This window comes from Notolepis coatsorum, assembly GCF_963971535.1.
Source record: "Notolepis coatsorum genome assembly, chromosome: 5".
Lineage (NCBI taxonomy): Eukaryota > Metazoa > Chordata > Actinopteri > Aulopiformes > Paralepididae > Notolepis > Notolepis coatsorum.
In genome coordinates this window covers 32,205,479-32,232,978 of record NC_140169.1, presented here as the reverse complement: position 1 = coordinate 32,232,978, position 27,500 = coordinate 32,205,479, and the positions used below count along the sequence as shown (strand labels likewise).

At 43.1% G+C, this 27,500-nt stretch overlaps 1 protein-coding gene across 1 annotated transcript in view; it reads right to left on the bottom strand.

Moving 5' to 3' along the window:
* LOC311228031 (bone morphogenetic protein receptor type-2-like) overlaps nucleotides 1–27,500 on the bottom strand; it is a 323,498-nt gene that overhangs the window by 28,192 nt on the left and 267,806 nt on the right. The window contains 10 exon segments of the mRNA XM_084313923.1: nucleotides 8,139–8,270; nucleotides 8,783–8,862; nucleotides 9,737–9,842; nucleotides 10,457–10,673; nucleotides 22,780–22,946; nucleotides 26,437–26,525; nucleotides 26,528–26,572; nucleotides 26,679–26,729; nucleotides 26,732–26,765; nucleotides 26,767–26,826. Coding sequence (XP_084170049.1) covers nucleotides 8,139–8,270; nucleotides 8,783–8,862; nucleotides 9,737–9,842; nucleotides 10,457–10,673; nucleotides 22,780–22,946; nucleotides 26,437–26,525; nucleotides 26,528–26,572; nucleotides 26,679–26,729; nucleotides 26,732–26,765; nucleotides 26,767–26,826 — 981 coding nt within the window.

Genomic DNA, 27,500 nt, shown 5'->3' with positions numbered 1-27,500 from the left:
TATCACTGATCCGCAATTAATTGCCAATCATTTTTATAATTTATTTCTCAGAAGTTGGTCCAACTCTGGCTTCAAATATTCCATTTAGTAATCAGTTTATAAATCCTCCAATCAATGACAGTTTTCATTTCTTGCTGGTTACAGAGGATGAGGTTCGGGAGATCTTGATCAACCTGGGGAACTCTTCTCCGGGTTATGATGGTATTGGAGGTAGATTACTGATATCCATTCAAGAATCCATTGTGAAGCCATTATCTCGTATTTTTTTTTATATATCACCGGAGAAGGGAATCGTCCCACAGGAACTTAAAATAGCTAAGATTATCCCTATTTATAAAGATGATGACCCAGCCGTCCTCAACTCATCTTCCATATGGGCTCCCTATACACACTGTGGTCTGGTGGCTTTCTTTTCATAGAGCTTGTATTATATTTGTTGTATTTTGTAAAGTCATTATTTGTAGTTTCTTTACTTTTATTTTCACTAAACATGAAGCTGTATGGCATAAGTGCCTACTTCAGTGTCTATCTAGACCTGCTTGTATGTATTATGAAGGAATGTTCCTTGTGTGTGTGTGGGGGGTGGGGGGGTTGCTTCCTGGAGAATGCCACATACAAGCCCCTAGAGGATTTTTAGGCAATTCTCCTTCACATTTCTTTGTGGATTATATATATTATATATGTAATTGTTTCATATGTGTAAATAAACTAAAGAAAGAAAGAAAAGTATGCCCATGTCGCGGTAAAACCTAGTTGCTAACGCTAACGCTAACTAAGCTAAGCTAAATAGCTCACAGGCACAGGAGAAATCAGTTTGGAACGGAGAGGGGCTGAGTCCATCTCTCTCTCTCCCTCTCTCTCTTTCTCTCTGTACGTTCAATGATGATGATCAATGAAGTAGCCAAAGGTTACACTATAAGAACTAACTGGATAGTTGAAGATAATAAATATTTCACTTCATTAGCAAAAATATTGTAAAATCATTAAGTCTGCTATAAGCTATTCTCCCTCTCTCTTGTGTGTTTGTGTGTGTGTATACATTTACTATAGGCTACTCTTTTTGACACGGATTAGGCTAATTCGCTTTAACAATCCTGATTCCTGAGCCTATTTTATTCAGAAGAAAGATATTGATTTAAAATATGTATATAGCCTATATAATTTTTTTTATCGTATCTCCTGTGCTGGGACAAGCACTACCATAGTGTTATATATATAGTAATTCATGGAGATATACTAAAAAGCTATTGGTAGCACTTTATAATAACACCCTGTTATAATACATTTATAAGGTATTTGTAGATAATGAACTAATCATGAACAAACCATTTATATACATTCATAAATGATTATTAAATCATTTATAACTATATTTGTATACCATTTACAAAGTATTTATAACGCATTAGTGGATAATGAACTAATCATGAACAAACCATTTATATACATTCATAAATTATTATTAAATCATTTATAACTATATTTGTATAACATTTACAGATTAGTTCTACATTATTTATAACTCATTATCAACATTGTTTGTACTTGATTTGTTCATCATTAAATAATGTTGTTTAATGTGTAGTAACACATTTGTAGATGCTTTGAAAAATGGATATGAAAAAACGACTATAGTGTATCTCCATTTATTTTTCATGTTCAACAAATGATTTGTTAAGACATTCATAAAACATTTATAAATCATTTGCAGATGCTATCGTGGGGGCCAATCTAAAGTGAAGCCTATTCATCATTAACAAGTGTCTAATACAGTTAATTATTTGTTTACTTTTTCATCACATGTTACAAATGTTGTAGGCAGCTTTCGGATACACCCTTCTTTGTGACATCAAACAGTGACAGAATTAGGACTAAAGATAAATGCAATTTTATTAACATATAAAATACATGTGCATGACATATAGTGTTACATCGGGGGGCACTAGGACCCAGGAGTACCCTGGCCAGGTATTGAAGATGATCTAGAGAGGAAGTCTCACGCGAGCGAGACTTGACGTCACGTGTGTTGCCGTCTGTTTGAATGGAAGCACAAGTTATCCGTGCTGCGTCTATACTTTCGCCTTTAATAAGGTATGAGCAGGTTAAACACCTTTTTTTGTTGGTAAATCTATTCCATCATTTCCGACCTACAAACAACAATATGTTGTGTGCTCAGTATGTATGTGATGACGACACGACACACAAGAGTAATAATTATTTGTGTCGTGTCATCATCACTGAGCACACTGAGCACACAAATGTAACGTTAGCGGCCACCACATCTACACAAACGTCTACACACAACATATAAGAGTTGTTTGTAGGTCGGAAATGATGGAATAGATTTACCAACAAAAAAAGGTGTTTAACCTGCTCATACCTTATTAAAAGCGAAAGTATAGACGCAGCACGGATAACTTGTGCTTCCATTCAAACAGACAGCAAAACACACGTGACGTCAAGTCTCGCTCGCGTGAGACTTCCTCTCTAGATACTCTTCAATACCTGGCCAGGGTACTCCTGGGTCCTAGTGCCCCCCGATGTAACACTATATGTCATGCACATGTATTTTATATGTTAATAAAATTGCATTTATCTTTAGTCCTAATTCTGTCACTGTTTGATGTCACAAAGAAGGGTGTATCCGAAAGCTGCCTACAACATTTGTAACATGTGATGAAAAAGTAAACAAATAATTAACTGTATTAGACACTTGTTAACGATGAATAGGCTTCACTTTAGATTGGCCCCCACGATAGCATCTGCAAATGATTTATAGATGTTTTATGAATGTCTTAACAAATCATTTGTTGAACATGAAAAATAAATGGAGATACACTATAGTCGTTTTTTCATATCCATCCACAACATTATTTAATGATGAACAAATCAAGTACAAACAATGTTGATAATGAGTTATAAATAATGTAGAACTAATCTGTAAATGTTATACAAATATAGTTATAAATGATTTAATAATCATTTATGAATGTATATAAATGGTTTGTTCATGATTAGTTCATTATCTACAAATACCTTATAAATGTATTATAACAGGGTGTTATTATAAAGTGCTACCAAGCTAGGTATAATTTTTGGGTATAAATTCTCTCTAGCTGGTAGTTTTTTTTGTTCCCTGTTTTTCAGCCTTTAGCTACAGGCTACATTGTATGTAATGTTAAACAATGTCATAGTAACCGGCGGGTGTTATATTATTTCAAGATAATAAAGTAGCTATAATGAGTCAATAGATTAAAAAGTAGAAATGGCATGTAGGTTACTCACCCTATTCATGTACAGTAGGCATCCACACTACACAGCATTTATACACAGCATTTATACACATAAATAAACATCATGGCTCATCTCCTACTCTGTGTATTCAGTAGGTGGTGTCAAAGAGGCAACTACCCATGTGACCTGAGGATACTAGTAAAACATTTTGAAATATTAAATTGCAAATATAATCAATTATCTAGGAGCTGCCCAATACAACAACAGTCTGACACTGTTGACCACTAGGAGCTGCCCAGTACAACCACTCTGACACTGTTGACCACTAGGAGCTGCCCAGTACAACCAGTCTGACACTGTTGACCACTAGGAGCTGTACAACCAGGGCCGCCGCTAGGGGCATGCGAGCAGTGCGGTCGCACAGGGCCTCGCGAGAAGGGGGGCCTTGCGAGAAGATTTAAAAAAAATAAAAAAATGTATTTACTTTATTTTTTTAATAAAAATAAAAATAAATAGAATGTTAACAATCACTTTCCATCACAGACCTAAAATCTAGTTTTGCTTACATGCTTATATATTTCACATTAGACACGTTTATAGAATAGTGTTCCGGGCTCTGCGGCTCTGCAGATATACTATTGGTTTCATTCAATGACCCGTTTACTTTTGTGCAAAGCATCGTGGGAGGACTAACACTAGGGGGAGCTGGTTGGCGTCGGTCTGGTAGTCGGTAGAGAGATGTGAAGAAGACCGGTATTATCCACGAGGGGAGGGGGTACAGGTACGGGGTCTATTCGGCGCTATCCACGGGAGCGAGTGGATGTCTTGGCCAAGAGCATCCTACTTTTGAAAACCAAATGTGCAGCATCGGAGCAGAAGAAATAACGCTGCGTGCCGTAAGCTTATCAATACCAAGTATAGTGATTAGGTTATGCCAAGACGAAGAGGACGTTCGGCAGATGGACTGAAGATGAAAGTTGTTGCGTGTTAGAACGTTCAGTCAGGCTAGCCATGTCGGCTAGTAGCTTAGCTAAAGGCAGGGACAGCTAACTAGCGTTAGCTAACCTAGCTAGCTAGTTAGCTTTAGCTACGTTATTGAGTGCTAACGTGTGGTTCAGTCAGGCTAGCCATGTCGGCTAGTAGCTTAGCTAAAGGCAGGGACAGCTAACTAGCGTTAGCTAACCTAGCTAGCTATCATTAGCTACGTTATCGAGTTCTAATGTGTGGCAGATAAACTAGGAACAGACTCCCAAGTTCAACGGGGGGGGGGGGACAATATCATGGGACTGGTGAACTTTGTCATCTCCACGGTCGTCTCCTTCCTCTTGGACCTGATTCTGCGTTAGGGTGAGTTTCTAATGCAATCTATTCTGTTCCCGCCGTGGATCTCTCTCTCTCTCTATCTCGCACTCTCTCTCTTGCTCTCTCTCTCACTCTCTCTTCTTGCTCTCTCTCTCTCTCTCTCTCTCTCTCTCGCGCGCGCTCTCTCGGTCTCTCTCTGTCTCTCTCACTCGGTGTGTTGCATCATGCAACAGGGTCTGCTCCGGTATCAATATTGAATGTGCAGTAATGCTATGCACTGTTCTGCTGCCTGGACATTACTGCTCAACATGATCATTCCAGCTTTACAAGTTGCTCTCTGGGAACATTTCACACTGTGCTCGTGCAGTTTGTGACATGTGTACTAAGCTTATAGAGTTAGATTCAAATAAGGCAAAACTGCAAATCTGCATGTCGTGCTTGAAAATTTTACCTGGCTTTAAGCTTGTTTATCAGGTTCCAGGGGTGTTTTATGCATTTTCCCTGTTACTGCCAGGTGTACGATGTGATGGGAAAGTTTAAAGGTTTCATGTGGTATTCTAGATTATGTATCATTCATTATTACATATATAATTGTCAGTGTGTTTCATATGTATCATTCCTCATTACATATATAATTCTCAGTGTGGTTCATATGTATCATTCATTTATCATTACATATGTGATTACCAATGTATTTCAGATGTACTATAATGTTTCATATCTGACTGTGTGATTATGTGGACGTGGCATCTGTGTGTGTTCAAGTCCAAGAGCTGCAGGTCATGGTGAACTGTGTTCACGAATAGGCTGGGGGGTGGGGGGGTCATCCGATCCAGTTGATTGTTTACGCATCACAGGATGAACTCCCTTTTCCTATAAAAGAACTCCCTTATGTATCTTTCTGTGTGTGTCGGTTCCCATGCTGTACTCTTGATATGCGATGGGAAACGATTCCACCATTCTGATCAGAATAAACCTTCAGAACTAAGAAACCTTTGTGACAAGTTTCCTTTTGTGCACACCCCGGATAAGACGTCTTAAGATTTCCATAACAACGACTGTACAGGTGCATTGCCACTAAGCCTCAGGCAGCGCTATTATTTAAGAATACGTTGACTATCATATGCCCAGCCTCGGGCAGCGCTATTATTTAAGAATACGTTGACTGTATGCCCAGCCTCGGGCAGCGCTATTATTTAAGGGGAGACCACCCACCTAAAATACCCTTTTCCTGATTTTGGGGCAATTTTGAGATTTTTGTATAATGTTGCCCCTTTACATGTCTTCTCTCAAACTAGTGACAAGAAAACAAAAAAAACACATTTAGTTGCTTATTTAGCTTAATTTTGCATCCATAAATGTGCACATATCGAATGGGGAAGTGCCTCATTTGCATATATAAACATAAAATTCAGAAAACTTGCAGTATATTTTTTCTTAGTTTATATGTACATAACAAACTGGGAAAGTTTCATAGTGATATCTATTCAAATATTTGTTTGCCTATTAGGGGGTATAGTAATCGGTTGTGTTGTTTGTTACTAAACTGTTACTACTACTACATCATTATTATTATGTTATTCAGTTATCAGGCATGTGTTTATGTTGTCTATTACTAATGGTTTGATTGGGTGTTGTGTTTGTAAATAGCGGTTTCAAATAAAAAGTTATGGCATTTTACAATACAGAACTTTGAAGGAGTTTTCCCAAAGGGTAGACATGTACCATTTCCCTAGCATCTACACACACCAAACTTTCCACCTTTATTCATATCTATATCCTGCTTCTTTGTGCCAAAGGGTTTGTTGATATGTCATACATAGCCTGATTTACAGACAATACAAAACTTTAAAGGCGTTTTTCTCAAAACTAGATTTTATGAGTTTGTATTACACATAAAACAAAAAATCTCAATTTCTCTAGTACCTCCACACACCAAACTGGCCACGTTTCCTCCTATCCATATACCACAACTTTTTGCTAGAGGATTTTTTGATATATCACTCATCCAGATTTTTAGAACATTTTATACAAAACATTTATGCAAAAAATGTATAGGTCATAAAAGGTCATAAATTCCTGTTCGGGTGGCATATCAAAAAATCCTCTAGCAAAAAGTTCAGTATTTATTGTAGTAACATGAAAAACCATGAGAAAATATCTATATATCATACATTTTTTCAAAATTTTGTTTGGGGTAACATGCAAAAAGGGGCCATTTTGAATAGACCATGATTTTTATTACCTTTTTGGGTAATAAAATCATGCAACCAATTTTTTTTAATTTCATCCTTTATAATCCCCCCCCCTATCTAGGTGGGTGGTCTCCCCTTAACACTTTGGATGCCAGCGATGTCATAACTCGTTTTATCAGCCCCCCCGGTGAGTTCCAACGACAACAAATGTTGTTTTATTTTTTTATTAGCGATCTGAATTCATATTTCATCAACCGAGTCTCCCGTTGGTACAGCAGCCCCTCCAGGAGCTCAGATGGGAAAAAAGCGCCCCCTATCGTCTATCCCTGTGTAACTGCAGGTCAGTCGATTAGACTGACCTGGGATCTGTAGATCTGTAGAGGTGGAGCCAACTGGCTCCATTGTGCTGGCGAGCTGTCTGATCAAGAGGGATCTGATCACGAGATGGAAAACAACGTGGAATATATATTTACAGCAGCCAATAATCAATCAATAAGCGTGATCGATATTTGAAAAGGCGATCAGGAATTGGAATAATCTTTTTGGATAACATCTGATCTCAGGTAAGGAATCTATTTTACCAGTCTTAGGATAATCAGACCTGTTTTCACGGAGAGATATAAGCGTTTGCCCTATGCTGTGTGTGGCTGTGATCGCTGATGAGGAAATCAGCCCACGTCTATAGCGTGCATAAGTAGACATATACTATCGATAATCTAGCGTTTATTTGAAAACGATTCATAAATAGGCCGAATAATTACAACGTTTTTGTGTATTCTAGAATATTCCAGTAAATGCCTTTTATCACGGAATCTTTATTATTTTCCTTGAAAACGAGGGCTTTTCAAAATGCTATAAAACGAAAATGAACCGATAAAAAAACAATCCGTTTCGACAATGTTGACTGCAAACAAGTCATTGATAAGCGACGGGGCAGATTAGACACATAGCCATCATTTAAAACATAGATTAGGCGTTTTTAACGCTAACATTGAAGTGGATGATGGCATTCAACGGGGTAAAAAGGTAAACAAGGTAGGCACTGATAGTGTTAAGAATACGTTGACTAAGAATACGCTCGCGTTTAAATCTCGCACAGGGCCTCGCATTTCTCCCAGACGGCACTGAGTACAACCAGTCTGACACTGTTGGCCACTGAGCAGTACCTGGAGCAACTGGAGCAGTTGGGGGTTAAGTGCCTTGCTCAAGGGTACGCCAATGGTGAGTACTGATGGAGGGGAGAGTGTTGTTCATTCACTTCCCCACCCAGAGTATTCCTCCCCATCAATCAATCAATCAATCAATCAATCAATCAATCAATCAATCAATCAATCAACTATATTACTGTGTATATATTATAGTTATAGTTATTATAGTATTATAATATTCCTCTATAGTACTGAATACCTCTGCTGCCAGCTTGATGAGTGGGTAGAGTAGACTATTGGTCCCAGTAGCCAGCGGGTCAGAACCACTGAACTGTTTCTGAGAATGTTCCATCAAGTTCTCATCAGAACTCTCCCTCAGGTTCTTATCCACCTGGAGAGAGAGAGAGAGAGAGAGAGAGAGAGAGAGAGAGAGAGAGAGAGAGAGAGAGAGAGAGAGAGAGAGAGAGGTGATGATGATGGAGAGTAGAGAAAGAAAGAAAGAAAGAAAGAAAGAAAGAAAGAAAGAAAGAAAGAAAGAAAGAAAGAAAGAAAGAAAGAAAGAAAGAAAGAAAGAAAGAAAGAAAGAAAGAAAGAAAGAAAGAAAGAAAAAAAAATAAAAAAAAATAAGGGAAAGCAATATATAATTATACCATTGTTTACCTGTAATCTAGATAACATTATTATTCATACTGGTATTCTAGCACCATGTAAATTTGACAGATTAAATGTAAATTTAACTAAAAATAGATGTAGATTTAACTAGAATAGATGTACATTCAACTAAAAATAGATGTAGCTTTAACTAAGATAGATGTAGATTTAACTAAAATAGAAGTAGATTTAACTAAAATAGATGTAGCTTTAACTAAAATAGATGTAGATTTAACTAAAATAGATGTAAACCTCTTTAGGGTCCAGCTTAGTGGCCTCCAAGTCTTCTTCTGTCAGCTGGAGACAAACTGGAACCGTTGGAATACCGCCACCTACAGTAAGGGAGGGGAAATTACAACCATCTGTCTCAATACATCTGACCATAGTCAGTCAACCTCCACTTCAGTTAGCTACTGGCAAATATAGTAGTGATATGAGGAAATGTAACACAAAACATTTGCTACTAGTAACATTAGCTTATGTTATGGCCCATGATTGGTAGCTTGTCGATCTCTGATAACGTTAGCTAGCATTAGTTGTAACTAGGGATGTTCGATATTGGCTTTTTTACCGATATCCGATATACCAATATTGTCCAACTCTTAATTTCCGATACCGATATTAACCGATACCGATATATGCGGGTTTCCCCCCCGCACAAAACTGAATAATTTCAGGTAATTAACATTACATATCTCTTGTCGTGGAATTAACATAACATTATGCATACTTTTGACAATAAATAAAATAAGAATTTGTTCTTACTTGCTTGCCTGGGTAAATAAAAAAATATATAAAAAAAAGATATATATATTTTTTTAGAAAACAGATACCGATAATTTCCGACATTACATTTTAATGCCAATATTGGCCGATAATATCGGTAGGCCGATAATATCGGACATCTCTAGTTGTAACGGTAGGTACTCTTTCTAAGCCTTGGGACACACTGCCAGCGTGACGGCTACCTCGCTGAATGGCTCTGTGATGCTGTCCACACAGATGGCGTCATCAAAAGAGCATTCTTCACTGTCTGAATTGTGCTGCTGAGGTAACCAGTGTGTCCCAGCCAGGCCTAATGTTTGCCAGCTAATGTTAGAGCCAATGCTAGCTGACAAGCAGATGACCAGGACCGAATTACATCAAACATGGTGGAAGACATCATTGATACCCATTAACACCACAGTACAACGGCAGCCTACATACCAGTATCTTCAGACTCTGAGATAGTGGTCATTATGGTGCTGGGAGTTAAACCTGTGGTGGTAGAAACACTGCTCTCTGGACTAGATAACCTGGCCTGAGACTGGATCTGGAGAGAGAGAGAAACACAGGGAGACACAGGGAGAGAGAGGGAGAGAGAGACAGAGACAGAGATAGGTAGCATTACAGATAAATGCATGCATTTTGAGCCATAACTTGACACAAACTACAGAGCTAAAGCTATATCCAAACAATACACAAATAAATATATTCTATCTGTGGCTTTCATTTCTACTCTCAAGCAAGCTCACATTTCAGTAGACATTAGCCCCGTAAACACACAGCAGGTCTAATTCTGTGTTAGGGTTAGTACAGAATAGAACAAAACCGTATGAAGATAATATCTTTATATAATCATTTAATACAGGCACACACATGTTGCTAATAGAGATATGGGCAGAATTTTGTCCAAACCAATTTGTCCAGAAAATGTGTCTGACAACAAAAGACATTGAAAAAGAAAAAAAACACATCTATCACTCCACACACACACACACACACACACACACACACACACACACACACACACACACACACACACACACACACACACACACAACCACACACACACACACCTATACACACACACACACACACACCTACACACACACACACACACACACACACACACACACACACACACACACACACACACACACACACCTGTGCTTGCTGTCGCTCATAGTTGATGGAGTTCCTGTTCTTCTCCACAACAGCCCCTCCCCCCGATGTCACAGAGATGCCTGTGGTTGCCGGGTGACCGCCTCCCTGGAGATTCTTGACCACGTCCACATCGTGGTCCTCGATGTACGAGGAGGTGGAGGAGTAGTCGGGGTAGGGAGGGCCCACTTTGGGGGTGCGACGGCTGTTGGACAGGTTCCTACAGGATCAGGGACAGGGCGTTCTTTACATTCTGTAGACATTATGTGTGACAATTCCTGAACCTTCAGCATTGGCCGACACATAGTACGGATTCGATCCATCGATTTGACTGAATAGTATAAAGTTTGGGGTCAGTGGACAAAAATGATTGAGATATAGAATACATGAGAGATCTAACATGCATGTCTATGTGTCAAAACTGCAGCAAATCAAGTCACTTTGACTTATGACATGTTACACATGGTTCTTAGTATCTTTAGCCTGTTTTTAGCCTGGTATCGGACCGATATCTGATATCAGTATTGTTATTGGTGGGACTGGGATGCCAAATGTAAATGGCGAGTCCTTTGTGCCAGTAGCCACCAGTAATACACACTGCACGGACTCTGGTGCATGATTGAATCCTGCCACTCACTACTGTTCATTACTGTTACTGTTATCACTATTACCACTATCATCATTATTACTTTGCACTTTGTTCTATGCTATATTATTATTATTAATTATTATTATTATTATTATTATTATTATTATTATTATTATTATTATTATTATTATTATTATTATTATTATTATTATTATTATTATTATTATTATTATTATTATTATTATTATTATTATTATTATTATTATTATTATTATTATTATTATTGTAGAAAGAACGAGAGGTAGGCAGGTGGGCGTAGATGGGTATTTAATACAAGTATCTTACAGGGACGATACGTTACAGTCTAGTGCTATATGACCAGTGTTTACTTCCTGAGTGACGTCAGAGTAGTACGGGGGCCGTCACGTCTCAAGCTTGTGTATCAGACTAGCACAATGATCTACATCCTTCCTCTTAAGTTATGCTCTAATGTAAATACTAACAATGCTCTACAGGCTAGTAGGCTATAACAAATTACGCCATGAAGTGATTACTATTAATATCTAGCATGTGGCTATTTGAACAAACCACAGGTTAACTGTACTTCAAGTGGTAATACACAACATGTGTATAGTATGAACATCATTACTCCTTTTTTTTTTTTTTTTTTTCTTAACAGTCCTTGTGACAAACACTACATATATCTGCTGTTTGGCCTGCAGACGCGGCCTGCCCGTGAGATGTACGGAGACTGAGTGTGCGGGTTAGTCTTTTGAACAGTCTCTTGTATCTGGGCGTGTTGTTGAGCGTCTGCCTTCTCGGTGACAGGGTGACTGTTGCCTTCGGGTTGGCCAGTCGGAGGTTGGAGAGTGATATCGGGGTCGCAGGGGTCGCTGAGGTCACCCTGTGGCGGTTCCGGTTCCGAGACGGGAAGAAGGTGTCTCCGATTCCTTCTGTACTCTCCTCCTTCTGACTCCACGACGTAGGACCTTGGTTCCTTACAGATGCTCTTGATTGTGCCCATCCGGTCGAATCCACGTGGAGTCTGTAACCTCACTACATGTCCCTGGGCCAGTGGCTGGAGGGGCCTGCTTGATCTGTCATAGCACGACTTCTGAATGTTGCGTTTCTTCTCGAGCTGTGCTTTGATCATCTTGTTGTCCTTCGCCTTAGGAACCAGTAGTGTCTTGCAGATGGGTAGGGTGGTACGTGTCTGTCTTGACATGAGCCGCTCAGCCGGTGACCCAAGTGACTGGTCACGTGGAACGTTACGGAGGTTGAGCAGATTTAGGAAGACGTCTGTTCCGTCCCGTCTGGACCTCTCCATGAGTTGCTTTGCGCTGCGCACAGCTCTCTCTGCTAGTCCATTCGCCTGCGGGAACTCCGGGCTACTGGTCACATGGTCGAAGTCCCAGGCCGAGGCGAACTCCTTGAAGCGCTGGCTTGTGTACTGGGCCCCGTTGTCCGATATTACTTTGTGTGGGGCTCCATGCACAGCGAAGTGTCTTTTCAGTTTTGTTATCACTGTGTTGGATGTGATGTCACGCAGCAGGTCCACCTCGAACCAACCTGAGTATGAGTCGACCAGCACTAGGTGGTGACGTCCATTCCACTCGAAGATGTCGGAATTCATTCAGTAGGTTTTGTGATCTGCACGGCCTCAGCCAGCTAATCACCCAACCCACACGTGTATGTGAATCAACTCAGACTACCATTGACCTCATTCTGACCTCCGACAAGTCCAAGATCTCCAAGAAAGGGGTTATAGCATGCGGGTTAAGTGATCATTATATGATATTCTGTACCCGCAAAAAACTAAAACAAAAGGCTGGCTGCCACAAAACAGTCACATCTAGAGACCTTAAAACCTACTCTAGCGAGGCCTTTAACCTTGAACTGGAGAGCCTGGACTGGTCAGATGAACTCAATGGTACACTGGTTGAAGAAACATGGCTTGGTTTCAAAACCAAATTCTCAACAATACTAAACGACATGGCCCCCCTAAGAACCACCAGGGTAAAAAATCGCGCTGAGCCGTGGATGCACTCCGAAATACTGGCCGCTATGAAAACCAGAGACAAAAAATGCTCTGAGTTTCGTAAAAGTCAGTCAAAGCTTACTAAAAGCACGAGCAGTGAACTCCAAGCCCACGTGACTGAACTCAAACTAGAAAGAAACAGACTAAGAAACGACGTAAACTCCATGATCAAAACTGCAAAAAAGAATTTCATCAATGACAAAACTGAGGAAAACAAAAACAAACCACGTGAACTTTGGAAATTACTCAATAATCAACTAGGATGCAGTAAAAAACTTAAAACCAGATTCTCAAACATAAACATAAAAACGGACAACACGCTCATCACAGACAAGCTGGATGTAGCCAATTACTTAAACATTTTCTTCACAAACATAGCCACAACACTGGTAAACAAACTACCCTCCCACTCAGGGCTTTATGGGGTAGAACACATAGTAGCTTACTACAAAAACCTAGGGGTCCGCAAGGACGACTTCAAGCTGGAAATGGTAACAACAGATGAGGTACTCAATAAACTGAGCGCCCTCCAACCTAACAAGGCCACTGGCCATGACAACATCCCCTCCAAATTCCTCAGAGACTCAGCAGCCGCCATCACCCCAATCATCACACACATAATAAACCTCTCCATAAAACAGGGACACGTCCCCAAGGACTTCAAAATTGCTAGGGTGACCCCTCTGCACAAAAAGGGCAGCAAATTAGACCCAGGCAACTACCGCCCTGTTTCTATTCTCACCTCCATCTCGAAAGTCATGGAAAAAATAGTCTACGAACAGGTCGAAAAGTACCTAGCGGAAAAAAATCTAATCTACGAATTCCAATCTGGCTTCAGAACATCCCACTCCACTGACACATGCCTTCTCTATTTGAATGACCACATCAAACAAGAGGTGGACGCAGGCAAATACTGCGGCATGGTCATGCTGGACCTACAAAAGGCCTTTGACACGGTCAATCACTCCATTCTGATTGACAAGCTAAAAGCAATTGGTTTTGATAGTCTATCAGTGAGCTGGATGCAATCCTACCTTGAGGGGAGGGAACAGATGGTGGAGGTAAACGGTACCCTATCCCCCCCTCTCACAGTGAGCTGTGGTGTTCCACAAGGAAGCATACTAGGACCGCTACTGTTCCTAATTTATGCAAATGACATGTCGTCAGCTTGTGACTGCAACTTGTTCCTGTTTGCGGACGACTCAGCCCTGCTGGTCTCTGACAAGAACAAGTTACAGGTTGAAAAAACCCTCAGCTCGGAACTAGGCAGAATCTGCATATGGCTCGCTGATAACAAACTATCATTACACATGGGCAAAACAGAGTCCATTCTCTTCGGTTCAAATAACAAACTCAGCAAGACCGACGGCTTCTCAGTTACAGTGGGTGACAATATTGTCACAAGGAAAGATGAAATTACCTACCTGGGTTCCATCCTAGAGGCTAATCTCTCCTGTGACAAAATGGCATCCAATGTAATAAAAAAAGTCAACCAACGAACTCGATTCTTGTACCGGATCTCCTCTCTGGTAAACAAGAATACCCTGAAGACTCTGGCAGGAGCACTCATTCAGGGGTACTACGACTATGCTTGCACCTCATGGTACCAAAGCACCTCAAAGGCGCTAAAAACAAAATTACAAACATCTCAAAACAAACTGGTCAGACTACTGCTTGACCTTACTCCTAGAACCCACCTCACCCCTGCCCACTTTGACAACCTAGGATGGCTTAGAGTAGATGACAGAGTACAGCAACTTGCAATGGGCCTGGTCTACAAGATACACTACACGACCAAGGTACCCATGTACATGGCAAAATACTTCCCAAAGGTCAGTGAATACCACGATCACAACACCAGAGGGAGCTCCACAAATCATGTTAAACCCAGATTCGGCTCAAATAAGGGACTAAACACGTTTCGCAATTATGCCACATCAATGTGGAACGCCCTACCCAAAGCTGTAAAGGAATGTGGATCACTACCCACTTTCAAAACCTCTCTCAAGAGACACCTACGGGAGACTGCAATTCAACACTGGCCCCTGTAAATATCCTAACCCAACCCCCTCCAATGTACAGTCATTTACCTAGTATGGTTTTGTCAATAGTCCAATGTACAATTTTGTTTGTTTGTACAGAGTCTCCCCCCCCTCAATGTACAGTTTTGCTTGTCTATACAGTGTGCCCCCCCCCCCCCCCCAACCACCTCCAATGTAAATTACCCAGTATGGTTGTCAATATCCCAGTGTACCCAACCCCCCCCACCCAACCTCCTCCAATGTACAGTTTCTACGTCAAATGTATATACTCCCTTTTCTTGACTCCTTCTGTATCACAAACAGTACTGTATTTGCAAATCTGGTATGTCATAAATGTATAGATGTAGCAGTACTGACTATCTGTATGTCATGTATGTCATATATGTCCTGATGAATTGAAAATGGGGGACCCTGGTGGAAACAAGACGAAAGTCTTTCTCTGGTCTGCATCCCCTTAACAATTGTGTGTATTGAGCTGTACTGTATTGTACCCATTCTGCAATCTGTTAATAAAGTTTTCAATCAATCAATCAATCGGTCGCCACGGTTGACCACGGTAAGTCTGGAATGGGATGCAGCTTGAGTGGCTCCCTTTGTTGGTGTTGTTTTGTGCTGTTGCAGACGTGGCATGATGCCGTTTTCTCCTCGATATCCTTCGCCATGGCAGGCCAAAACACAATGTCCCTCGCCCTGCGCTTGGTCGACTCTGTGCCAGGGTGGCCTCTGTGCAGGATCGTGATGTAGTCCATTTGCAGTGATTTGGGAATGACGGCTCTTGAGCCCTTCATGATGACGCCATCGTCGATTGTGAGCTCATCTCTGAATGCAAAGTATTGGCGAGCCCCTGCCGGCAGTGTCGACTCCCTCGCAGGCCATCCGTGGTTGATGATGTTGCATATTTTCTGCAGGGTTGGGTCCCTTTCTGTGTGTTCCTTGAGCTCGTTCAGGCGTGATGAGGAAATGTGTCTCACTGCCATGACCTCAAAGTCTGTCTTTTCACCACTAAGCCGGTCTGTGGTTTGTCTGGGAGCACGTGACAACGTGTCCGCGAGATACATGTCCTTCCCCTTCTTATACCTCAGCTCAAAATCGTACCTTTGGAGTCTAAGCATCATACGCTGCAGTCTGGCTGGAGCCGTGTGTAGGGGCTTTGACAGGATGGTGACCAGCGGTTGATGATCTGTTTCGATTAGGATGTGCTTTCCGTATACGTAGTCATTAAACTTGGAGCACGCGAACACTACTGCGAGAAGCTCCTTCTCGATCTGTGCGTATCGCCTCTCCGTCTCCGTCAAGGTGCGGGATGCATAAGCGACTGGGACACCGTCCTGTAGACACGCCGCGCCTAGGCCATACTGGGAAGCGTCGCACGTGAGTGTGACAGGCTTGCGGACGTCGTAGTACATCAGCGTGGGTGGGTTTGAGAGACATTGTTTCAGCGCATCAAATGCGTCTTGGTGCTGCTTGTACCAACACCATTCCGTGTCATGGTGCGTTAGGTGTCGCAAGGGGGCTGAGATTTCACTGAAGTTTGGGACAAACCTGGCCAAGTAGTTTACCATGCCGAGGAATCGCTGCAGAGCCGTTACATCTTCTGGTGCAGGCAGCTCGCTGATCGCTTGCGTCTTTGATGGGTCTGGCTTAAGACCCTGACTTGTGAACAGGTGTCCAACGTAGCCAACTTCTTTCAGTCTGAACCTGCATTTCTTGGAGTTGAGCCGTAAGTTGACTTCACATGCTCTGTCGAGGACTTTCTTGAGATTTTCATCATGCTCTTTCTCGCTGCTTCCTCCAACGATAATGTCATCGACTATCACTGCACAGGGGTATCCTGCGAAAATTTGCTCCATTGTGTGTTGGAAGACTTCACTGGCGCTGCTTATGCCAAAGGGCATTCTGAGGAAACGGAATCGTCCGAATGGCGAGCTGAATGTAGTCAGTAGCGATGATTTGTGATCCAGCGGTATTTGCCAAAAAGAGTTCTTGGCGTCCAGTGTTGAGAACACGGTTGAGTTTGGCATGTGCGCTGCTACTTCCTCCACAGTGCGCATTGGGTGATGTGGGCGTTTGAGCGCCTTGTTTAGGTCTCGTGGATCAATGCAGAGGCGTATGTCGTCTGAGTTCTTCTTGTGGGTTGCTACCATTGAAGATACCCACTCAGTGGGTTCTGAGACTGGTGTTATGATGCCTGTGCTTGCCATTCTGTCCAGTTCCATCTTAACCTTCTCTCGCATAGCGACTGGGATCCGGCGTGCTGGCCTGACGACAGGCGTGGCCTCTCGGTCGATTTTCATGGAGTAGGTGTAGGGGAGCCTACCCACCTCATCCTTGAAGAGGTCTGAATATTCCGAGAACATCTTGTGTGAAAAGTTTTCCTCGTCTGTCAGATGTAGCTGGTGTATCTCCTTACTGAGTGTGACCAGTCCCATGCTAAGGCTGTCTTGTAAACCCAGCAGCGTCTGGACGTCTTGTTGCACCACGTGGAACTGTAGGGAGTGGGACTTATCTGTTATGTAGCATGCTAGGGTTGCTGTCCCCAATGTGTGTATTTCATTTCCTCCGTAGGCAACCAGCCTCGCTGTCCTGGAGCGATCCACTCTCTCTTTGTATTTCACTTGGTTGAACGTTTTGCGAGATATCACGTTGCACTTGGCTCCAGTGTCCACTTTGAGCTCGACGGGGATTCCGTGGACCTGGACTCTGCAGAATATTTCACTCTTTTGTGTCGCTGGTGATCCCACAGTATTGACTGTGTTTGTCACTACTGTGACTCCATCACAGTAGAACGAATCGTCGCTGTCGCCTGACGATATTGTTCTGTCAACCTGGTTCACAGCGTGCTTTTTTCTGTATTGGTGCTGTGGATTGTCTCTGTGACTCCCTGGAGTGGATTTGCAGTACTGCTTGAAATGATTCATTTTCTCACATCCGTGACACTGTTTGCCGAATGCAGGGCACCTTTCTCGTCTGGGCTCATGGCTGCCTCCACAGTTGCTGCAGCTGGCTATGGACCGAGTTGAGTGTTCTGTATTTGGCTTCTTCTTGTAAACACGTTCTTTTATTCTGTGCCGTAGGCTATCTACATTGGTTGTGCTTTGCTTTGGTGCAGCCAGTGTCCTAGTGTGTTGTTCTGTCATTTCGTGGATCTGACATGTCTCCACTGCCTTGGTTAAAGTTAGTTTGCTGTCACGGAGTAGTAGCTTCCTCATGCCATCATTTATTATGCCACACACAAGTCTATCTTTGATTAGCTCTTCGCGCAAATCTCCAAATTGACAGCTCTTTGCTTTGATTTTTAAATCACTGACATAAGCTTCAATAGTCTCATCTTGTTTCTGGCTCCTTGTATTAAACTTGTGCCTTTCCATAGTGACGTTTGTTTGTGGATTGCATAACTCACGGAATTTCCTCTTCAAACACTCCGGGTCTTCTCTTGATTGGGCGGGGACTATTTCTTCTCCCTGCTCGTCATCTCCATCGTACAGGGCTGGTCCATATACGAATGCCCGTTCCCGTTCTATGGCTTCAGAGCCAGCCAGGTTTAGCAAGATGAAGGCTTGAGAGCGAGGCGGCTTGTCATAGTGTGCGGCAGCAATGAATATATCATACTCTTGCTCGAATATTCTCCAATTCTCCGCGACGTGGCTGTCAAACACGAGTGGGCCTGGTTTGCGGAATCCTTCCGCCATGCTGAACGTGAGTCCTCGCGCGTTATTCCTCGCACGTTATATATACTAGTTATAGGCTACCTCCTAAACCTTCGCTTTTCACTTTCGGACGCGGGTTGACTACTGTGTCCACAACGTCTGACACCATGTAGAAAGAACGAGAGGTAGGCAGGTGGGCGTAGATGGGTATTTAATACAAGTATCTTACAGGGACGATACGTTACAGTCTAGTGCTATATGACCAGTGTTTACTTCCTGAGTGACGTCAGAGTAGTACGGGGGCCGTCACGTCTCAAGCTTGTGTATCAGACTAGCACAATGATCTACAATTATTATTATTATTATTATTATTATTATTATTATTATTATTATTATTATTATTATTATTATTATTATTATTATTATTATTATTATTATTATTATTATTATTATTGTAACTGAGGGGTTACAAAACCCTGACTGTATTAAAGATTGTGATATATTAAACCACTGCTAGTTATGTACTTTAATTACTGGCCAAACAGTACATCAAATATTGATGGTGAACACTCACAAGAACACGGCATTGACACAGAAATACTATTGGAGGGTAATTTATTATTATTAGGCAACGTTAGGTTACAGATTGAGAATTAGGGTCGCGCTTGTATGGCGAAGAATATACGTAAAGTCAGTCAAGAGCATAAGTCACTAAGAATAGTAGGAATACTATGATGGGTCTAAGCTGACGCCACCTGTTGTATAGTAGCAATTATATAGGGCAACAACGGTACCAACTGGAGACAATGGGTAGAGGAATGTTCGGGTACTCCGTCTGAGTCAACGAGGAATAAAGAGGCTCCAGGTACAGGAGTCGGTGCTTGTACTCCCTTGATCAGCAGACAAAAGCAATAGTTGTAATCCAAGATGCTCGACAGCATTGACGACAGCTAGCCAGCCCCTTCCACGAGGCAGGCCCGAGTGGTAATCCTCACGAGGTTAAATCCCAAACGACAGTGGAAATCAACGGTGCTCTTCTCCGGTAGTCACGGTCCCAAAGCAATATAATCCAACCAGGAATGGTTCTGCAATCGCCGGTGCCAATTCTCCTGGGTACATGTCCAACGGTTCTCGCCTAGGACTCCTCGGGTGTGGGCAACGTATTTAGGCCACACAGCCTGGATAAGTGCACTAGCTAAAGACACGACGAACCGATGGGTAATGCTACACACGGAAGAACTGTGGCCGCACGATATACAATAAATGATCGACTATTACTTCACATTAGATTAAGTCGAACTCAACGTTACTGCATTAAACTCTGACACTTTAACATTCTATTCGCACGCGGTTCTCAATGCTCTATTTAGATGCAAGGTTGCTCACTTCACTGCACGTTGACTCGTGGTGAAGGGTTTGAACTAGTTACTGCTGTTTACACCTGCGCCGTATTTATACTTAAGTGAATATCTAGTCCCAACCTCAGTTCTTGTCTCGTATTACTACGCAGACTCTGGGCATGTTCTGACATGCCTGGAGTTGTCTTTGAACTTGCCGTTGGGGGCTTGCGCGTTGGCGCCTGGGGCGCTGTCCAATAGGAGAGCGAATATTACTCTGGTCTGTACGCAGGTAAAGGGATATTCCGTGTATATATATAAATAATATACAAGGTATATCAAACGATACATATTTTTTATTTTTTTTATTTTACCTTTATTTTACCAGGTAGTCACTTGAGATCAAAGATCTCTTTTTCGAGCAAGACCTGGCCAAAATGGCAGCAAAAACAAAAAACAAACATACAAAAATACATAAAAGGCAAAGTGGGGCAAGGGGATACATTTGAGCTGCAGCAAATCAGATTGAATGGGATTGGGGGAGATTGGAGGGTAGGGTAAAAAGGTAGAAAGAGGAGGGAAGGTGAGGCTTTGCAGGAGGTTGCTGGGGAGAGAAGGTCAAGTTAATAAATATAAAATATAACAGCACATTATGCAGTGAAGCATCGACATTCTCCCATCTCATTCTTTAAAATGCCCTTAATTTGAACTTTAAAATCAGATATGGTAGTGAGGGCCTGCAGTTTCAAAGTTTTTTGAAGTCCATTCCAGGCAGAGGGAGCAGAGAACATGAAGGCCCTTTTCCCAAACTCTGTGCGGGTTCTGGGTACTGAGGCATATAAATAGTCCTGGGATCGTAAGCTGTAAAATGGGTTTGATGTGATGGTGAGGTATGAACCGAGGTAAAAAGGGAGCTGACCAATAATTGCTTTATAAATGAAGGTGTACCAATGAAGCAGTCTACGGGCAGTCAAGGACGGCCAGTTAACTTTAGCATACAGAGTGCAATGATGGGTAAGTGATCTATATCCAGAAATAAATCTTAATACACCATGGTAAGCAGTGTCCAACATGTGTAGTGAGGTGGAACAGGCATTCATGTATAAAACATCACCATAATCTAATACTGGTAAAAAAGTGGCAGCAACTAGTTGTTTCTTTGCATTAAAAGAAAAGCACGATTTGTTTCTGAAAAAGAAACCCAACCTCACTTTTAGCCTCTTGACCAGGCTTTCAACGTGTGGTTTAAAAGACAAGCTGTCATCAAGTAAAAAGCCAAGGTATTTAAAAGTCGACACAATCTGAATAGGAATGCCTTGCGATGTGTGTATAGAGGCAAGACAAGGCATTTTTGTTTTGGATTTAGTAAAAATCATCATTTTTGTTTTTTCCGGATTTAAAACGAGCTTTAGTTGCTGAAGTTGGGATTCTATTTCTTTAAACGTATTTTGCAAACTTTCCAGAGCTTTTGTCAACGTATTAGCACAACAGTAAATGACTGTCATCAGCATAAAAATGAAAGTTTGCATTTGGAACATTTTTGCCTAGATTATTGATATAGATTGTAAATAACAATGGTCCTAGAACAGAACCTTGTGGCACCCCCTTGTGGACAGATAAAACATCAGAATAAAAACCATCAGCCTGAACACATTGAGTCCTGTCAGCAAGATAATTACAGAACCAGCCAACAGCAGAGTCAGACAGTCCTACATTAATTAGCCTATGCTTCATTATATTATGGTCCACTGTATCAAATGCCTTTGAAAAATCAATAAAAAGGGAAGCACAATGTTGTTTCCTATCTAAAGCCCCAATTATGTCGTTTACTACCTTTGTAGCTGCTGTAACGGTACTGTGACATTTCCTAAAACCAGATTGATCACAAGATAAAATAGCATTGTTATATAAGAACTCCTTCAGCTGATTACTTACCAGAGTTTCCAGTATCTTGGCTAAAGCTGACAAATTAGAAATTGGCCTGTAGTTGTTGGGGTTTGAAGGCTCACCACCTTTTAACAGGGGTAGAACATGAGCCTTTTTCCGATGGGTAATGCTACACACGGAAGAACTGTGGCCGCACGATATACAATAAATGATCGACTATTACTTCACATTAGATTAAGTCGAACTCAACGTTACTGCATTAAACTCTGACACTTTAACATTCTATTCGCACGCGGTTCTCAATGCTCTATTTAGATGCAAGGTTGCTCACTTCACTGCACGTTGACTCGTGGTGAAGGGTTTGAACTAGTTACTGCTGTTTACACCTGCGCCGTATTTATACTTAAGTGAATATCTAGTCCCAACCTCAGTTCTTGTCTCGTATTACTACGCAGACTCTGGGCATGTTCTGACATGCCTGGAGTTGTCTTTGAACTTGCCGTTGGGGGCTTGCGCGTTGGCGCCTGGGGCGCTGTCCAATAGGAGAGCGAATATTACTCTGGTCTGTACGCAGGTAAAGGGATATTCCGTGTATATATATAAATAATATACAAGGTATATCAAACGATACATATATATATTCAGTTTAATCTGGCCCTTCACAACAATTATTATTACCTATTCTACCTGTACCGTCCCATGCTGAACTTCCTCAGGTGTTAATAAAGGAACACTTGACTTGGAATGCATGGGGGATGCCAAATTGCACATGTGTACCCCTCCTACCTCTCGTTGTGCAGGGCTGTGGGGTTGACAGTAGGGCTGACTGACTTGTTCCTGTCCCAGATCAGTAGGAGTTCAGCCATACGTTCCTCAGCACACTGGGCTGTCAGTCTGGCCTCAGCGTCCTGGTCCCAGCAGTCCTCCATGGTCTCCTTCAGAGAACGGACAGCCTGGACACACGACAGGAGACAATTATCCTAGGGCCAAATATGATATCATGATATTTACTTTATTATCCTAGGGCTGGGCGTTAGGGTCAAAATATGATATCTTTCTTATTTTTGACAGTATAACAATATTTGATGGTATTCGTTTTTTGTCCCATGCAAATGACAGTGATTGACATATTTTTGTCCCAAAATCGTGATAATATTGCTGCAAGGAACTTTGTTTCTATTGTGGATGATGATATAGTAATCATCCATACTTGTGCATGGATACATACATGACAGTGTACCTTAGACTACAGCCATTTAAACTCATAATCAGACAGAAACTACAGATGTTAAAAGTCATAATAATAAGACAGACTACAGACATTTAAACTCATAATCAGCCAGAAACTACAGATATTTAAAGTCATAATCAGTCAGAAACTACAGATATTTAAAGTCATAATCAGCCAGACACTAGAGCTGCCGCGATTACCGCATTACCGCGGTATCGCTGTTACATCACGCCCACCGCAAGAGTAGGCTGAATACCGCGTCACTGCTGTTTTTTTTTTTATAATAATAAAGTACCCTTCTCTCGTTGGGCTTGCGGCTCTGCAGATATACCCTACTCCTCTATCGAGGTTCCAAGCGACCCTATTGGGTACCAGAAAAGTCATGTGAAACATTGCAGACCACTGATTGGTCAGAAGAGAGACGCGTCACACGTTGGATCGTCTTGCAGTGCTTTTACTTCCTGAATCTCAGCCATTGATCAGAGCTCACAGTCACAACACGGCTAATATACGTTAGCTCCCACCGGAGACCGGAGTGGATTACCGACGTACCGTCGCTCCTCAGGGAACGAGGCATAATGATTTTACTGCAACGAAATGTTATAATAAAAGCCCTTCGTTCTATACACTTGTCTGATTGAAAACTTTATTAACAGACCGCAGAATGGGTACAACTCTGCATGCTCTGAGCAAAGAAAGGAACTGAGATATGAATTGAGTAACGCTTGCCTTGCTATGGTCCGGTAAATACGAACGTGTAACTATATAACGTAATGCCACAAAACGAATGCCTTTGTAATCATAAGTAGTAACGTTATAATAATAATAATAAGAAGAAAGGGTCGGGGGGTAACCGGCGGGCGCGCCGCTACCACCCCTGCCCGCGACACAGAGGGGATACTTCGAATCCGTGTTTCACTTTTAACGAATGCGCGCTTGCCGAATCCCAAACAATATTCATGCTGCAAAGTCATCCTCTAAAGATAGACATTTAGACTAGAGGCAGGCTATATGCTATAAAGAGTAGACTACAAAAAAAATGCATTCAAACTTTTTTTTTGTGTGTGTGTGTGTGAGTGCGGTAATAACCGCAGCGGTAGGAAATATTTCGCAAATTTGTGCGGTAAGGAAAACATCAATACCGCGGCAGCTCTACCAGACACTACAGATATTTAAAGTCATAATCAGCCAGACACTACAGATATTTAAAGTCATAATCAGACAGAGACTACAGACCTTTTGTGGTGTCTGAGTTTTTAACTACGAGTTTCAACCCCCCCCCCCCAAAAAAAAACATAAACATACCACTCATTCTGGTTCAAATCATGCAATTATGTACATTAAACTTAGCTACATACAGCCTCCTTTGTGACAATAAATAAATAAAGACAATAAAATAAATAAATAAACAATAAATAATAACAACAACAACAACAATAATCACAATAGTGATATTGTGGGAAGTTGAAGGAAGAGGCGATACAATAATGCGCGTGACAGGTCCTTCAGTGACTTCCTACTTTATTCATTCACAGAATCAACCCCGTACACACACATACCACTCCCCTATATCTCCTCCCCTGTGACGCTTCAACTCTGGCGTGAGAGACTCCCTTAATGTGACACCACACAGGCCCCCCCCGAACACCCAGAGTAGACATACCCTGCAACCCCAACCCATACAAAAAAAAACCCAAAGTACTCAGCCCCTCGTAGGAGGCCTGACTACCCGACCATAACGACTGCGCTTAACAGTCAGGGGGGAAGGGGGAAGGGCACGAGCCGGCGGCTGTCCGCGCCGGCGGCGAGGCTGGACTGGGGGAGAGTCCGGGGCTGCTGCCGGGGTAGAGGCAGACACGGGCCGCAAACTTGCGGCAGGAGTGGGGTTGGGTGGACGGCCGCACCGTCGGGGCTGAGCCAGCTCCACCGGCCCGTCCGGGGCCACGTGTGCAGGCTTCAAACGGTCCACCGATATCTGCTCCTGAAGCCCCCCTCTGTCCACCATAAAGCTCTTGGGTCCCGCTTCCAGGACCCGGAAGGGCCCATCGTACGGAGCCTGGAGTGGAGATCGGTGGGCATCGCGGCGGATTAACACATACGGGGCTGACATCAAGTCCTTGGGGATGTAGGACAGGGGAAAACAGTGATGTGCGGGCACGGGAGCGAAAGTGCTGGCGGCGTCTCGGATGGCCAAGCGATGAGTTGCAGCTGACCAGGGGGCTGTGGCACCTGGGAGGAACTCCCCAGGGACTCTCAGCGGCTGACCCAACATGAGCTCAGCCGAAGATGACTGCAGATCCTCCTTTGGGGCCGAGCGCAGGCCTAGCATGACCCACGGCAAACGGTCGACCCAATTACTGTCCGTAAGAGCCGCCCGGAGAGCAGCCTTCATAGTGCGGTGGAAACGCTCACAGAGACCATTTGCCTGCGGGTTGTATGCCACGGTGCGGTGGAGTTTCACCCCCAAACTCTCCGCCACGGTGCTCCACAACTCTGACGTGAACTGGGGCCCTCTGTCCGAAGTTAGATCTGCAGGGGTACCGAAACGGGCCACCCAGGTGGAGATGAACGCCCGAGCGACGTCCGCCGATGTAGTGGATGACAGGGGCACAGCCTCCGGCCACCTGGTGGTCCTGTCCACCATGGTCAGTAGGTGAGTGAACCCCTGGGAGGGGGGCAGCGGGCCCACCAGGTCCACGTTAACGTGATCAAAACGTCTTTCCGGGATGAGAAATGGCCCCAGCGGGGCCTTAGTGTGCCGATGCACCTTGGCGCGCTGGCACGCTACACAAGAGGCAGCCCACCCCTTGACGTCCTTCCTGAGGCCCGGCCAAACGAACCTAGCCCCCACCAGCTTAACTGATGCCTTCACCCCCGGGTGCGACAAAGCATGTATAGCATCGTAAATGCGGCGGCGCCAGCCCGCGGGGACCATCGGGCGATCACGTCAGGGTCACCAATGTGGGAAGTTGAAGGAAGAGGCGATACAATAATGCGCGTGACAGGTCCTTCAGTGAATCCTTACTTTATTCATTCACAGAATCAACCCCGTACACACACATACCACTCCCCTATATCTCCTCCCCTGTGACGCTTCAACTCTGGCAGAGACTCCCTTAATGTGACACAATATACTAATAATTAGACAAATGTCTTCTCTTCGTTGGTTCTTCTCTCTTTCTTTCTGCCAGTAGATCATGTGTGAGCCTCACCAGACTGTTCTCCTTCCAGGCTTCAGGGAACTTGGGTCTCTGCTTCTCTCTGGACACCAGGACCTGCATGTCCCCGAAGCTGGGATGGTCCCGGCCTCTGCCTGGAACGACATCTGATACTCTGGTACTGACTCACCTGCACACAGATCAATCAATCAATCAATCAATCAATCAATCAATCAATCAATCAATCAATCAATCAATAACCAACCAATCAATCTATATATCTACATAATTCTTACCAGGGAACAGGTCAGTGCATCTCATGAAGGTCTCCCAGTAGACCAGTCCTAGGCATACATGTCCACCTGTTTCAGAGCAGACTCACAGTTCTCTCAGATTCACAGCTCCTTCTAACACCTCCGGGGCCATGTAGCGGATCGTGCCCACCTACGGAGAGAGGGAGAGAGAGAGAGAGAGAGAGAGAGAGAGAGAGAGAGAGAGAGAGAGAGAGAGAGAGAGAGAGAGAGAGAGAGAGAGAGAGAGAGAGAGAGAGAAGAGAGAGAGAGAGAGAGAGAGAGGGGGAGAGGGGGAGACAGAGAGAGGGGGAGAGAGGGGGAGACAGAGAGAGAGGGGAGGAGAGAGAGAGGACAGAGAGAGATAGAGAGAGAGAGACAGAGAGAGACAGAGAGAGAGAGACAGAGAGAGATAGAGACAGAGAGAGATAGAGACAGAGAGAGAGAGAGGGGGGGCGGGGGAGACAGAGAGAGAGGGGGAGAGAGGGGGAGACAGAGAGAAGAGAGAGAGAGAGAGAGAGAGAGACAGAGAGAGATAGAGAGAGAGAGACAGAGAGAGAGGGCAGAGAGAGAGAGAGAGAGAGAGAGAGACAGAGAGAGAGATAGAGAGAGAGAGAGAGAGAGAGAGAGAGAGAGAGAGAGAGAGAGAGAGAGAGAGAGAGAGAGAGAGAGAGAGGAGAGAGAGAGAGAGAGAGAGAGAGAGAGAGAGAGAGAGAGACAGAGAGAGATAGAGAGAGAGAGAGAGAGAGAGAGACAGAGAAGAGAGCAGAGAGACCACAAACAACCAACAGTGTTGGCTCAGTGTTGTGCTGTGCATGTGTCTGTGTG